The sequence below is a fragment of the Parasteatoda tepidariorum genome, chromosome 1 (genome assembly GCF_043381705.1).
Source record: "Parasteatoda tepidariorum isolate YZ-2023 chromosome 1, CAS_Ptep_4.0, whole genome shotgun sequence".
NCBI lineage: Eukaryota > Metazoa > Arthropoda > Arachnida > Araneae > Theridiidae > Parasteatoda > Parasteatoda tepidariorum.
The window spans coordinates 46243808-46260671 of NC_092204.1; the positions used below are offsets into that span (position 1 = coordinate 46243808).

At 26.5% G+C, this 16864-nt stretch overlaps 1 protein-coding gene across 3 annotated transcripts; it reads right to left on the minus strand.

Annotated features, from left to right (window-relative positions):
* Window positions 1–458: 458 nt before the first annotated feature.
* On the minus strand, window positions 459–12399 carry LOC107436736 (ankyrin repeat domain-containing protein 29). 3 transcript variants are annotated; one of them, XM_043042795.2, is made up of 10 exons: window positions 11360–11387; window positions 11155–11270; window positions 9844–9942; window positions 8082–8180; window positions 7051–7149; window positions 5640–5738; window positions 4179–4277; window positions 3312–3407; window positions 2185–2283; window positions 459–639 (listed from the first exon to the last, which is right to left on the minus strand). In XM_043042795.2, the coding sequence occupies exons 1-10, from the start codon at window positions 11370–11372 to the stop codon at window positions 556–558; spliced, it is 903 nt and encodes a 300-aa protein (XP_042898729.2). In that variant the 5' UTR covers window positions 11373–11387; the 3' UTR covers window positions 459–555. The 3 variants fall into 3 exon arrangements, with proteins under 3 accessions (XP_042898729.2, XP_042898728.1, XP_042898730.1); XM_043042794.2 differs by lacking the exons at window positions 11155–11270; window positions 11360–11387 and adding an exon at window positions 11846–12399; XM_043042796.2 differs by lacking the exons at window positions 7051–7149; window positions 11155–11270; window positions 11360–11387 and adding an exon at window positions 11846–12379.
* Window positions 12400–16864: the final 4465 nt, after the last annotated feature.

Sequence of the window (16864 nt, forward strand, 5' to 3'; positions counted from 1 at the left end):
GATGATCAACTTCGGCAACTGAAGGCCCTCTGGGCTTTTTATAAATGCACAATTGTTGGTAAATTCATTGAATTTTATCCCATCTTTTGATTTAACTATTGCTTATTCCCTTTTCATCATCAATCTGAGTATTTGATGATTAATTTATTACTAACAGACTTATTAAAAATATAAAGTTAGTTGAAGTTAAAATTTCAACAGGCTTCATTTACTTATTTCATTTGAGAATCAAATTTGGCAGATTTTACAATTGTCTTATACTCTTTCAGTGCTCAAAAGAAATATTATTATGGTGTGAGTTTAAAGCCACACAGACAAAAGAAAAAAAAAGAAAGTTAATAAAGTCATAGTCAAAGTGGTATCAGTATCTCTGTGTCAGAAAGGCAAGACAAAAATTAATTTTTCTGGACAACTTTTTTGAAAATAATGCAAACCAAGTAGGAAAAAAAATTATAAAATTCATCAATAAATATTTATTTTTACAAAAAATTTACAAAGTATTTACAAAATATAATGTACGTGACATATTTACAAAGAAGCAATTGAATGAATAAATTAGACTTGAGGTATCTTTGACAAATACTGAGCAACAAGAAAACGCCCACCTTCTTTGGCTTTGTCAAGTGGGAGCAAATAAGCCTGAAATTGTTAAGGAATGTATAAAGGTTATTACTAAGAAATGAAAAATAAAATCAATATTACACAATTGAAACATTCAATATACTAAAAGGTTATAAAGTTTCTTACTGCCTTCAGTTTTGTTTTCTACCAAGAAATAAGTTTATTTAACCTTTTAATGAAAAAATCTGAAATATCTAGAAAATTTTTAAACCTCCAAGAGCAGATGTCTAACGTATACTAATGGAACTTTCAACAAGGGTAAACCATAAGAAAATTTAGACACTAAAATATCAGTTACTAAAAGACATTACTAGTTAATCTACAAAGCTTTATTAATTTTAGAAAAAAAGTTTTAAGTGAATTCAAATTAAAAATTACGATACAGGGATTGTTTAATGTTAAAATTATGATATATGCTATTCTGTGACAAAAATGCATACCTTATTCTAAAACCAAAAATCGAAAAAAAAAAGACAATATATCATTTTATTATATTGATTATTGGTCTAGAGAACCACTGATGATTATTTTATGGGAGCCCAAGTTAAATTTTAGTGGGCTGGGACCAAAGAATCACTATCAATTTTAAGTTGTGAAAAGCAGGGATATTTTTAGGCTGTCCGGAAATATGGGTATTTTACTATTTTTAAAATTGCTGTGCTTTTTATACTTTCCAGTGAGATTACATTACTTGTTCACATAATTGTGTTTCATTGCTCGCATTGAATGTACATGTGGCAGATTAATCAGTAAGGATGTACGGGTATGAGCTGTCGTCATTTTCTCCCTTGTGATTCATTCATTTTGTGTTCGTTCAGCAAGTGCTTTCAAGTGGTATCTTAAGTTAAAGCAAAATTAGATAATTGGTCTTCATAAAAACAAGTATAAATTTTTTACTTTTTGGATCAAGCAGCTGTAAACAACTTCAGTAATTTTTCTTCAGTTATATATATGTTTTTTACTGTGTTGTATGACAGTTCCTTTAAACATTCAAATAACAATACAAATTTGGAGTTCTTGAAAGAAGTATAAAAAATTTATGAACACTGTTTAGGAAATAACAAAAATGAATATACAAATAGAAGCAAAAGTATTCTACAAATCAATTATAGAAAGTTAACTCCAGAACTATGTTTTGCTTAGAGTATGAAATCTTGTTAATACAAATTAACTGAAAGTTTTTCTTAGCATAATTAAATAGTATGGATCTGTATTTAAAAAACAAAAGTAACACCAGTAGTGCAATTTATAGTTACAAAAACAGAATCTACCAATGTGCTAATTGAAAAAAAGAAAAAAAAGAAAGTTCATTTAAACAAATTGCCAAAAGTTGATTAATTAAAAAAAATAATCAACAATTAGAAAAGTAAACCACCTTTACTTAGTTAACATAATTAGAAAACTTTATTTGTGTCTTTAATTATGTAACACAGCTTATTTAATTAAAAATGGTGATTTCAAAATAAATTCTGAAAAAAAATGTAAAATATTTTAAAGCTACAATAGTAATACCATTTGTAACTATTTCTATGCATAAAATTTTAAATAAAAGATACAAATTACATTATTATGAAGAAAAGGATCAGCTCCAGCTTCGACTAAGGCTTTTACAACATTGATGTGACCAAAGTAAGCAGCTGCATGTAGTGGACTTTCTCCATTCTAGAAATGTAAAATACATGTATATCCATAGGCCATTTTCAGTTAATCTCAAATTATTAAATAATATAATATGAGACAGCTATCACATAAACAGAAACTGAAAACAATTCCTTTATTAAAGGCTGATATCAAATGCAGTAAGAAAAAGCAATAAACTTTAATAGGTTTTATACCAGGTTTATAAAAAAGAAAAAAAAAGCCTAAAGATAAATGTCTATAACAATGAAATATTAAAATATTCAGAACTCTTAGTCCCATTTGCTATATTTAAATCTTTTTTTATACATCTATTCCCTTAAAACTTCTAAAATTATAAAATTTTTACCATTCTCTAGTTGCATCTTTTTGTTTTTGATTACTTTTATTACTAAAATCATTATAGAGTCAAGTTTATAAATGATGACATTGAAAACTAATAGAGAAAAAGAAATGAAAAAAAAAAAAACACTCTTGAACAATGGAAACGCAAATAGTTTTGTTTTGTACTGGTACAAATAGAACATTTAATAATTTGAAATGCGTCAGGTTCACATGAAAAAAATAACGATTGAAATTTAATATTTAGCAAACACATAGCTGGGATGATATAAATTTAAAAAAAAAAAGGGATTGCTTGGGAATATTGCAGCATTTCTATTATAAATTATGCAATAAAAACCCATAAAAAATCTGTTATTTTTTTCATAATGGGTTAAAATTCTTTTAGTAAAAGTTTAAATTTCATAGAAACTATTGAGAATCTGTAACATTTCGAGTCTTAGTGATATTTAAGATGATGCACTTTTTGAACTATAGCTTAGTTCTCAGTTTTAAACTTTCATTTTTAATTAAATTAGGAAAAAGATATCGAGACAGTTTTGTTTATAAAAAAAGGACTCTGTAGCAATAGTTTGTAAGTTGTTAAAAATTTGGAAGTTAATTTTATATTTCTTACAGAAAAATATGAATTTGGTTTTTCTATACATGTGGCATTAACTATAGACATATTATGTGACAACAGCCAAGAAAAAACATATTTTTGATGTTACCTGTAGAAGACCATGGTTGGCTCCCTTCGATAACAATAATTTCACGACAGGTAGGAAACCTTTATGGGAAGCTTTGTACAAAGGGGTACAGCCATCCTATTTGATAAATAAAAAGAAATACTAGATTTATAACACATAAATAAAAGAGGTAAATTAATATTATTTATCCTCATGTTATATTGTACATTGAACCTTTTTAGTAATGACCGAAAAAATAAATATCACTTTGATAATTTTTCTTTATCAAAATTCCAGTAAAGCAACAGAATATTTTTTTCTAATAAATATAATCCTGGTAGCAGAATTTGAGGAGTGAAACTGCAGCACTATTTTCATAAATTTAAATTTGCCAGTGTCCTCAACGCGGTCAGATAGAGATTATTTTTGTAAAAATTCAGCTTAATCTGACATACATGTTAGCAAAATTTTACTACCTTAAGGTCTTTTAAAAAAATATACATAAAAACCTATATTGTTTAAATTTAAGTAGAATTTCATACAATAATATCTAAAATAGAATTAACTACAGTTACACAAGTAATCAAGTAACAAGATTTCTTTTATTATTCGTTGTTTTTTTAAATGTTTTCTCAGCTTAGAAGTTTTATTAAACAAGTTTAGAGTATTATCATTAGCTAGATGTTTTAAGAAAAATAAGCTTAGCAATTTTACCCAAAATAGTAATTTTTTGTTGCTTTTAAAAACAGAGCGTTTGCAGCTTGTACAAAAAAACTTTTAACTATTTATTGTTTTTATTAATGCAACAAGTTAACAAAACAAAAATAGTTGTTACAACCCGATATCAGATTTTTTAAACATTTATACAAAATGATATCAACTATAAAATTATATATATAAATTACTAACATCTCTTGCAAGGTTGACATTTGCTCCAGCATTGATTAACTCTTGAACTACAGCTCTGTGACCCATTTGACATGCGATTAATAATGGTGTTGTTCCTTCCTAAAAATAAAAACATTTTAAATCACAAAATTAACAAAAAACAGAAAAAAATTTACCAGCTTTTCTTGATAAATGTAGACTTGCAAAAACAAGTTTAGAGTTAGACATAATGTATATACTTCTGCATTTCTTAAAAATAAACATATTTTTTTTTTCATTTTTAGAATTCTTTTGAACATCTATAAACTTTGTAAATATTTAAAAGAATTCATGACATGAACTTGATATTTATAACGCAATAAGTATTTTCTATTATAATTTAAATTCAAACAAAGCAACATCATTGTTAAGGTTGCTCATTTCTTCTACACACTTATTGAATCAATGCAATTCTTAATACTAAATGATATCAAAAGTTAATTTAGAATTAACAACAGCAATAAATCACAAATTGTTCTGCAGAGAAATTTACTTATATTATTTCAAATGAAATCATACTATACTTGGAATTTCTTTGGACTAGAACAAATTTTTAAAAAACTTCTTATATTGTATTTTATTGTTTACGGAACAGTTAAACTATAAAATCATCTTAACACAGCATATTATAAAGAAAATTAGAGATATGGCCAGGCAGGTGTTATAAAAACTAATTTATTTCTACATTAAAGTAAACTTAAATAAAAAATTAGTAACATTTTAGTTGACAGGGTAACCAGTAATGAATAGCTAACTGATAAATGATATGCTAATTAAAAAACAGTCAAGTAACAAAAAAATATGAGCAATATTAAGTAATTTAAATGTAAAACTAACTGATGTAATTTATCAGTAGCTGCATTGATGTATCAATACAGATATTGTAATTCAATAAAAAATAATAACAATAATGCAATTTAGAAAAAAAAATTATATTCCTCAATTAAACTTGGAATAAATTCGAGTAAAGTAAAACACTAGTCAATAACTACTTTTATCCTAATTTGAAAACATTGTAATTCATATAAGTTATATATTAATTATGATTTTCATCTACAATACCAATTTGCACAAAATAGTGTATACTTTGACTAAATAAGATTTTCGATTTTTCGAATGAACTAAATTGATTTAAAAAAAGATCCAAACATGATTTATTTATACGATTGCTTTCACTTCACACAAAGTAAAAACTTGGCACTATATCAATTTATTAGATGTGCATTGAAGTCAATGTATTTATAAATATATATTTGAAATAATATATTCATTGTGTAACTGTTAAAACTAGCAAAAAATATTAATTGATATGATAGAATAAGATTTAATGTTCCTTAAAAAAATTATTAACTAATTCAAAGTGGTTTTAAATGTATACTAAATGTTTAAAACACAGATTATAAATTTTATACACTAAATTTAGAATATTGAAATTATTTTTACATAATTTTTTCGGTTTACATCCGCTCCTCGTGATATTAAATATGAAACTATGGGTAAGTGACCATATTCAGCAGCTATAAGTAAGGGCATAGGCTCCACCTACAAAGTAAGATACATTTTTATTGAATAAAACAAAATGTTAGCAAATGTATGTTCTAACAACATATTTTTTAATTAGTACATAGAGCATCACTAAAAAACTCCTTACTCAGAGCAAGAACTTATACTGACACTCTTAATTTAATTTGCAGCTTAAAATTTAGCATTTTTAATGAAAGGTACAACATAAGAGTCATATTGAAATATGCATAACATATTTCCTAACATCTAAAAATTAAATTATTATCTTATTTAATCCTTTTCTCAGTAAACAAAAATCATTAATATTATCAGTAATCTTTTAATATCTCAAGCTTAAATTGAGAGTTAAGAATAAAGTCTATTTTTAAGGATACCCTCTTTCTACAACTGCCTAATACATTAGCATAGAATTCGAAAACTGTTACACGGTTGCTATTGGTTTGGTTTCAATAAAATTCACTATTATTTAGTTCTTTGGTAAACTGTGAGGGATTAAAAACACCAATCAACTATTTTGTTGTTGTATACAAATGTAAATGTTAATAGTGTAGTCTTTGTAAAAGAAGCACAATCTAAGGCTCTGTGCATTCCTGTTGAGAGAGCACATGAACACACAGCTGTTTCTACTGGTGTATCGATTTTGACTGCTTTCCTTAACTGAAGCGATATTAAAATCTGAAAGGCTAGTGAGAAAAAGCCTAATATGACAATTCTAATTTGCTTACTCTCCATTTCTCTTTTGGTTCAATCTTCTTCCACTAGAATAACTGCTATAACAATCTCAAGATGGGTGAATTGAATAGGAAGTAAGAATATAATTTGAAATTTCCCCTCAGAATACAATAGCATTAGGATCAATCAAACTAGTGTCTCATCTAACCGAAAAATAATCATTTAAAAGGGTTTGTTTAAAGTCAATAAAAGCTAGTAGTAGATTTGTAGTTAACTTAATTAATCTGTTATTGAAATATTACGTTCTCAAAAATTAGTACTAGCACACTTAAAAATATAAGCTCATTTAAATATTTTTATACATTTTAATAACAAATTAAGTAAATAAATAGTTTTTGATTAGATTATTTATTACAAGAGACACATATTTTTTGCTTCAGTGAAGAAATCTTTACTCGCGAAATCTGGTATTTTATGAGCACTAAATGCTTGACTATGGAAAACCATTCAGTGATGAAAATACATCAGAAGTTCTACCACTCAAATTCTCTAACACAGTTACACATGATAAATGAATATTACATGATAAATAAAAATATAATTATGAAAATAGACATTTATGTGTAATTTTTTATGTAGTAAAAAATTATCATCATACAAGCATTTTTTCTTCAAAAGTAGAATCGTGTGCAAAAAGTTCCTGAACTATATCCAAATGATTACACTGACATGCCATTAGAAAGGGAGTGGCACCATCCTAAAAAGGAAAAATAAATCTTTTAGTTTTAATCTTTTTTAAAAATGAATGATTCTATGAAAAAATTTAATCTTAGCTTATGTTTGAATTTGTAAGTGGTTAAAACAAGGCAATTTCAACTCTTGGACAATGTATAAAAATACTAAAAATCTGATGTCAAGATCAAAATAGTTTTTAAAAAAAATTCCTATATAAAAGTTATATAAATTTAAATGATTTAAATAAAATATTTTAATGCAATGTTGCATATTAAGCAATATATTTAAATAATGCACAAAAGAACATAAAAATGAGCATGATTTTATTAGTATAAAATTTGGGCAACAAAATGTCGAGTTAAATTTTTTTTTTATCAGATTGTTGTGGAGTGAGGGGGTTCCATACTAATTTCCTGCTGTCATGTAACTTATTTGAGCACCACTAAAATCAACAAAATTTGAAAGTCCTTAAAAAACTTGAAAGTTTAATAAAAAATAGAATAGTATCAAACTTTTTATGTTTATAAGTCGGTTTACAAATGTTTTATTTAGATTAAAATGGCTTAAAATTTAAAATATTGTTCAATAATATTAAAAAATTTGCTTAATAACATTTTTAAATCATCATAAAACTAAATAAAAATTTCATATGTATTTAATACATAAAAAACATGAAATAATTTTATGTGTATACTTTGTATCGGTCATGTGAAATTCCAGGAGTATGAAATACATATTAAAGGTTCTTCAATTACACTTCTCAGAAAAATATTACGTAAAGTAAAACTAAAACATTAAAATTTTTTTTCTTTCTAAAACTTAACATTGAACCCTATGTGATAGACAAGTTTCTTTTATTCCCTTTATAGCTATGGTACTATTAGATTACTTAGAAGGGCACCCATCTGTTAAACAAGGAAATAGCCATGTTTAAAAGTAAATAAAATTACTCACTACTGCTGCTGCTTGGATGTTAACATTATGGTCAAGTAAAAGTCTTACAATTGGAAGGTATCCTCCTTGAGCAGCAAAATAAAGGCTATTTGTTCCAGTCTAAAAAAAAAAAAAAAAATCAAATTAGTAAAATTTTTTCATAAAGAAAACAAAACTACTAGCGTGCAAATTTAAAAATTAAAAGAATTAAATTTATTTTTACGTAATTGTCTTGCACTGATTCTAATGTGCATGATGCTTGCATTGTTGAAATATTATATTTTACATAATGCTCACATCACATTAATTTCAATAAGTTTTCTTCTCTTAATTTAACTATCAAAATAATTAATTTATAAAGCAAAGGTTTACAGTTACTAAGAAATAAATTTAAGAAAAAGATTAAAAATGTTTTCAAAGCAGAAAATTTTTATTTTCCTTTTGACTTTTATATAACAAATGAAGAGCTTGGAATAGTGATCAGTTTCATTCCTTTGTTCTGCTCTTTAACTACTATCAACAGTACAATAGTTGGGAACATCTTATTTCCTACATAGAAATCATGGTGTTTTTGATGGAAAACATTGTACTTAACAATTTGAAAATATGGTGTATCATTATTTTGACAAAAACCTTTCCAATATAATGTACCCAAATATTAACTGGTATACATCTGCTATCACAAAAACTCCTTCAGTCTAAAAGTTTGCTTCTACGTAAATAAGAGCTAACTGATTTTAACAAAGAATAGAAGTAATGAATAATTTTAAAGTTGTAAATTCAGGGTATCTGCTACATTTAAGATTTTCAAATCCATGACTAATTCCAAGAATTTCTCATGACTTAAGGAAGTTACCATTTTTTGCGACAAAAACAAAACAATAAATTTAAAAAAGCATTATAGTAACATTAATTGAAATGATAAGTATAATCAAAACTGTTATACTCTGCATTTTCACATTTATAGACTTTAAATTGAAAAAAAAAAACAGTAAAGAAAGAGTTGAAGCAATAAAATAGCTGGAAAAAAATGTACAAAAGCAATTTTTTTTCTCTCCGCAGAATTATATTCTAAAGATGCTTTTCTTATTCATCCAAAAAGAAAGAAATATTCCTGATTTTTCTGTTCTCATTTTGGAATTAAAAAAAATTGCCAATGACTAGCTTGCTTCAGCTATAATTTTAAATTGATAAAATAAAATCTGAAATTACAGAAGTTTAAAAGATATTTCGCTCTAAAAATGATGTTTTTTCGTTCATTTTTTGAAAAAACACCATAATTTTTAAAGAACATGATAAAAACATTTTATATTTTAATAAAAACTGACTGTGAGTGGGGATTTTGTTAGAAATTCAGATATTTGGAACACCGGGAGGGGGATTCGATTTTAAGAATTAGACCAATTCGGGGACCTAAATCCATGACTTTCCATGATTTGTTTAAAAAAATAGTTAAAATCATGACATTTCATGACTAATTTCTCTCAATACCGAAATTCATGTCTTTCCAGGTGCGCGGATATCTTGTAAATTCACATACAGCTTTGAGGCATTAATAGTTGTTTGTTTTCCCATTACTTTCAGGACTAATATAATACAAATTTAAATGATAACTTATTTAATTTTCTCAACCACATCAAAAATAAAAGGCTAAAATCACCCTTATTTTATGTGACTTATATTCATAATCACTTGCCAGGTAGTTAGCAGGAAAGTAATAAAATGTTTTGAGCAAAATAAAAAATAAATAAATAAAGATAATTAGATACTCAAAAGAAATTACTTGTCTGGAAGCTTGAGGATCAGCATTATGTTGTAATAAGAGTTTGACACATTCATAGTTATTATGGCGAGCTGCTAATATTAAAGCTGTAGTACCTTCCTAAAATATCAAAAAATTTAGAGACCAGAATATGATTAAAAATATAGCAAAATAAATGAAAGAAAAAAAAAATAAAAAGAAAAAACAGCCTAAAATAAATAATAATTTTACTAAAAAAACTTTACTTCATTGAAGGACAGTTTAGTAAAGAAAGTAGCTAAAAAATTTGAAAGTAGAATAGGATTGTTTAATTTTTAGTTGCAACCCCTAAAAATAAATTATCAATACTGAAAAACAACATAAAATAAATAAAATGTCTTAGCTCTGGTAGTTCATTTTTTGCATGCCACAGTGTAAGGTAGAAACTAGCAATAAGTTTAGACTTGCTTTTTGGAGTTATGACATGATAACTTTAATTATTTTATGATTTTTGTCATTGTGGATTTACAAGGGGACTTTTAGTCCAAAACAATCAAAGTTAGCTTGATAAACAGAGATAAAGAAAATAATTTTTAATGATTTACAATTCTATAAAATTTCCTAATCAATAATTGTATGGAGTTTAAAGATTATTTGTAATAAAATATTCAATTTCAAAAAAAGGTTAATAATTAATTTAATTTTCATTATTTTAATATTTAGCTTGACTATGTTCAATTGCTATGTTAAATTGCAATGCTTGAGGCTATGTTCAATTTCTAAATCAATTTACAATTTGATTTAAATTTCACGCAAGAATTAAAATAAATAAATCAAACGTAGAATAAATTAAAATTTATTCCAAAGAAATTAATCTACTAAGCCATGATGATACAGTGATACAAAGTTCTATTATCGGTGGCAGCTCAGAGCCTGCCAAGATTCAGATTGATCCTACGAGTTTTTCTGGGAAGTAATGGCAGAGTGTTGACCACATAGCTACATTCATGCCGTTGATCTCAAAATGATATTTTACCTCCACACTCCTTTCTTTTGGCTTAAAACTCGCTGTTTGTGACTTCTTTACTTTAAATTCTATAATTCAAAGTCTTAGTAGGTCACACATAATTAATCGACACGACAGTTAAAAAATTTTTAAGACCAGAAGTTCAGCAGGCAACAACTGAACAAGACCCTTTTTCTCAAAGTATTTTAAGTTGTTCAAAACTAGGTTAAAAAGGAAAATTTATAAAAATATATATTTATAATATATTATAAATGTATATATATAATAGGTAAAAAGGGAAATTTAATTAAACTAAAGCAAAATTTAATTAGCAAAAACTAAGGAACCTGTCTTATATCTAGCAGACACTTTCTGTAGCACTCAGGAAATGTGATAAGTTTGAATCTATTCCTCACACCCCTAACTGAAAATAGTAGGATGTAGGGAAGTTTCTCAATGATAGCTGTTAAAGCAAACTAAAACAGTTGAGTTATTGTATTTGAAAAAAAAATAAATTATAGATAGCTTGTTGAGAATACCTGCGAGTGTTACCTTTTGAACTCATCCCTTTCAAAGATGATTTTTTGTTTCTCACACAATTTCCACATGAAGTATAATACTCATAATACTGATTAATTTGCATAAAAGGAATTCATATTCAAATCATGAAGTTCCTTTCTTTTTAAAAGAAACAGGTAAGATATTCGGTATTATAATATTTATATTGAACAAATTTTTCTGTAAGCATCTTTATAACAAAAAAAAAAAATTTTTTTTTTGTAAATAAACTCTTGCACAGCTTTTAGATATCAAAAATATATATGTATTTAACATAATTATCTCGTCTGCTTCTAAATTTATACTTTTTCAGATGCACTGACAAAAAAAAAGAAGAAAAAAAGCGCAGCTTATTTTAAAATAAATAGCGTAGTCTATCAATAAGTTTTTACTATCTCCCTTCCTGGCATTAAATAAATAACAACACGATCTGTTTGTAAACAAATTACATAACACTAATTGTTTTAGAATAACAGGTACCTCATCTTTAACATCAACACTTATTCCTGCTTCTAATGCACGTTTTAGAAGATGAATGTTACCGGTCAAAGCTGCTCTATGTAACATTTGAGGTGATGGTGGATCATTTTCATCGTCATTAAAAAATGTGTATGATATACCGGCCATGCCTTGAAATGACATGTCATTAAACAGCACTTTAGTAGTAGAATCTCTGCAAGATTCCATTCGAAACAAAATAGATATCAATTCAGTGTACTGGACATTAGGAATATCAAGGTATGAAAACATTTTTGGTACTGAGAACTAACAGATTCGTCAACACATAAGAGCTGTCGCTCACTGAATGGAAAAAAGATTCGAGCTATAGATGATACCGTAATCATTTCAAGGCTATTTTGTCCAGCGAGATGGAGAAAGAGTAAAACAACTGAATCGGAAAGTGACAAGGAAAAAAAAAAGCAAAAGCTTAGTTTTCAAGGGGATTTGACATCACGGTTTTTATTCTGTTTACAGACTTACACAAGCTTAAGCTGTCAACGCAAGCTGTTTACCTTGAAATAACGATTAAGATTAATCTATCTAAGTATATCGATTTAGAATGATATTACTATCTTGTGATAGTAATATCATTCTAAATCGATATCGCCCCGTAGATGGGGTAATTTATTGTAATGCACTTGTGGCTTTCAAATACGCCATCTGAGGATGGAACCGGTTCCTAATTTCTCAGTTGTATGGATGGTGTTTTCAGTAGAAAAGTAAACAATAACAATCTCGAGCTCGGGACCTACTCTAGTTCCGGTTAAAAAGTTTGCAGCTGCTTACTATATGCTATTCTGATAGGCGATGTTTTCAAACGGATAATTTTGTTTTCAATAAAAGAAATAAATTAGATAATTTCAGAGCTTAAATCTGCTGTATTTCATAAGATATTAATGTTATTATGTAATTCTGGGGAGTTTGGAGTGAAAATTTGTTTTAGTTATTTTGTTATTTATTATTAAAAAAGGTGACATGGTTGCTAGACTTTGAATAACTCGCTTTTTTGGCAGTCTTGATTTGGCCTCTTTCCATTTGTTTATTACTGTTTGTTCGTGTTGTAAGCTGTGCACCATCTTACGTTAGTGTTAACACTTTTAGTATTGTAAACACAAGTATTGTTAGCATTGTAAATATAAGTAATAAGTAATCAAATGCATTGTTTGCAAGAATCTCAAAACACAATGATGCCAAATGGCTTTAAAATACAACTGAAACAGTACCCCGAAAATTTAAGCAGTCCCGAGCTTGCAGCGCTCCCTAGTGTAGAAAACACCATCCATAAGAATATAATCTGACGCTTTATCCTAACACATTAATTTTAATTTTTGGACTACTTGAAATATTTTTGGAGCTTTTTTCAATTGAAAAAAGAAAAAAAACAAAAAAAAAAAACAAACAAAACAATGATTTTTCTGATAATAATGTAATGAATGAATCATGAAAAGGATGTATGCATTTATAAAATATTCTTAAGTATTTCTAAATGAACTTCAGTACATTTTCTATCTTTATGCTTAGCTTAGGGAGTTCAACTGAAATATTAATTTCATGAGTTATTATTTTTAATACATAATAATAACACTTCAGATCATTTTGCTTATCAGTACAAGTCAGTTTCCAAAACGAAACTGAGCATATTTTTCACTTTTCCAGTAAAAAAAAAAAAAAAAAAAAAAAACAAACAAGGATACAAATTTAATCACGTAACAAAACTAATCATTCAAAATATATTCCGATAGTTATTTATAGAAAATTTTATTTATATAATTATTACAATTAACTAAAAAAATTTTGAAATAATATACTCGCTTAGATAAAATCACAGTTCCATGCCCAAAAAAGTTTTTTTGTTTTTGTTTAACGCAACGAACAGACTACATCATTCTCTCATAATGAATAAAAATAAAGTGGATAATTGCTGAAAAATTTCAAATATTGCTTCTATACAATCTAAAAATCTTTCAGAAACGAACAATTTATAAACCAATAAGTATCCAATTAACTTTTTTCATCTCAAACTTTCCTGATATTTGTATGTAAGGGGTTGCTCGAAATTTTGAGTCTTAGGCCTAGGGTTTTTTCCTCCATTCATTACCTTTTGGTAAATCGGGTAAAAATACTTTCCCGTTGCTTGGAAAAATGTATTTATTTTTACAAAAAACGGATAAAGTTTTTCCGCAACATTTTAGAGACATAGAATAGAAACACTTTATAATAATATGCAGATATTATAATTCATTTAATTATTACAATAAACATATCAGTAATGTTATAAAATTTTTTGTTTTTGTGAAATAACTTTTATATCTTCGTAAAGCTTTTTCATTAGTACTTTATTTATATGTTTTTGTATTATATTTATAGAAATTGAAAAAATTTTTACATATATATTCTATTTTTATCAAGTTAAAAATAATAAAGTTGTGAAATAATGAAAATAGTAGAAATTTCTTTGGCTTAATACTTAAAATTTAGCTGAAGAATTATATTAGTACATATGTAGAAAAAAATCTTGTTTAAATTTTCAACTGAAAGATCAGGTATATTCTTTGAGAAAACAAATTTTTTAAATGCATAATGGCTATTTCATCAAAACTAGAAACTTGACTCTAGTCTCCGCTAAATTTTTTGAATTTTCTTTTTATAAAAAGCTCTGTTTAAAATCTTTCAATATATACGCATACTTTTACATATTACGCATACTTTTTCTTAAACCTATCTATTTATGTTCATAAAGCATTATATATAATCGGGAAAATACAGGCAATGGAATTGTTTTAACGAAAATCTATTTTGCTATGGCAACATTCTCAATGGAATAATTGATTGTAGTCAAATTTCGATCATTCATACTAAAGTCAGCTTTTATGAAGATGATGTAAATAATGTTATACTTTTTCGTCTCATTTTTGTACGCAATTATATGTTTGCGAAAATTTAATTTAGATAAAATATAATATTTGCTGCTCTTTTGGTTTTGAAATTAAAATATTTTGTAAATTTTTCAGCTAAGCTTGTTGATTTAGTACAAAACACCTTCAAATAATTAACAAATTGCAAAAAATTCCTCACGTGTCCATGTAATTATTTTATTACATGGACACGTGTATTAACAGTTATTTTTGCATTATTAAAAATTATAGACATTTTTCCTAATATTAGATACTTTCCTGGTTTCACTCTTTGAAAAATTTTTTACTTTTTACTTTGCGTTTGGGCTTTGTTTCAGGTGTTTAGTTAAGTAAAATTTCAGATACTAAAAGCATAAAGAGGCGTAAGCATTTCTCTATTTAATTTCAGTGAGAAAAGAAACAGAAGAAAATATTTTTTGAAGTAAGTAGTTTGAATATTTTGAAATATGTTCTTTATTGTGTCAGTCATACTAAAAAATGACAACTTGAAAATTGAAAAATTTTATTTTAGAAGAATTTTAAGGAAATTTTTTTTAACGCTAAAATTTCCACTCAATTCAAATCTAAATTTAACTTTTTCTTGCATAATTTCAGAATATATATAATGTATGATAATTGTAAAATTACAATTGGCTAGAGTAAATTGTGAGATGACTAGAGTTAATAATATTTACCGAATTGATTAAATTGGTTCATTTCTAAAAAAAGAGAAAGAAAAAAAAAATTAGTCATGCATTTAAAATTAAAAATAAACACTTGGAAATAATTAATGCTAAAACATTTATCAAAAAACTCATTGTATAAAGGACAGAAAAAGATATCGATAAAAGTTTAGTAACTCAAGTATTCAATGTAAATTAAATTTAAATAATTAAATTAAAAATATTGATTCCAAAGAACTAGGCATAAAATATACTTTGGAATAAGAGGGAGGAAAATTGATGGTAGCATAATTCTGTAATATAATTTTACTTAATATTTCTGTATTGCAAAGTAAATAATGCGTGGAATGACATTATAAAACTATTGTTCCATGTTTTACTGCTTCACAACAATACAGGAAATTAAGTAAAATTATATTGCCGAATTATTCTTGTCCAAATCTTCCCCTTGCTTACTCCAAAAATAAAATGCAATGCAAGATAAAATAAGAAAATACAAAATCTAATATTAAATAGCATCAAAACCAATTCAAAATAATGTTATGGCAAACGCAAGATAATATTAGTTAGTGTAGAATCTAATGGTATATAGTACAGAGAAAGCAGGGACTGTTCGTATCTTTCTTACTTTAGAAAGTTGAGCTAGATTATGCTAGAAGACGAGCTCTCTATTCCTGAGCCATCACGGTTCAAGTCTCACCATTCCACCAGAATTATAACGTAAGAGCAAACATTATTTTCAACAGTTTTGTTTTCGCAATCATAATTGATGCCCTTTTTATTGATTGACGCATTGCCAAAATCTAACAAAGTTACTGTTACCACAATATTCTTTGTTATTCTGTCACACAAATTCAAAGAAAAGAAATTCAGGATTCCATTTTTAAATATGTTAGTACATTACATCGGTAATCTAAAGATCAAATTATCTTGTCAATAATTATACTGTAAATATTTAGCATGCATAACATTTGACAAGGGAAAAAAAGCAGATTGCAATAGAAACACAATTAAGGGACATTTTTGTCGATTGACACAGAGTAATAATCATAGATATGGCGGCTGTTTCATAATTTAAAGCTGTACTTGGGATAGGCAAAACAATTCTCGAATTGTCGTCTTTATTTTAGGTATCGCTACTTGTGTGGCACAAAGTCCCATCTTTGGCTTAAAGTCAACCCATTTTTCGACATCATACGGCTTATCAAGCTGCTCATAAGCAAATATCTTACTTTGGCATTATTTGGTATTACACAGGTTTGGTTGGTTTAAATTTGGGTTAAGGTTTGGATTTAGGAATGAATCGAACCCATAAAGTGGTAATAAATTTCTTTTTCTAATGTTCTATTTTTATTTTATATATAGTAAACACTAGTTGAAAAACAATGTTAAGCTTTGAACAAAATCGTTATAGGTTTTTT

What these genes read in the sequence shown, in the direction of transcription:
- LOC107436736 (XM_043042794.2), bottom strand. Translation starts at nt 12,115, where the DNA reads ATGTTTTCATACCTTGATATTCCTAATGTCCAGTACACTGAATTGATA. An exon ending in ATCCTCAAGCTTCCAGACAA is followed by an intron (nt 8,181 to 9,843) that starts GTAATTTCTTTT and finishes TTTTTTTTTTAG; the next exon opens with ACTGGAACAAATAGCCTTTA. An exon ending in ATGTCAACCTTGCAAGAGAT is followed by an intron (nt 3,408 to 4,178) that starts GTTAGTAATTTA and finishes TTTATCAAATAG; the next exon opens with GATGGCTGTACCCCTTTGTA.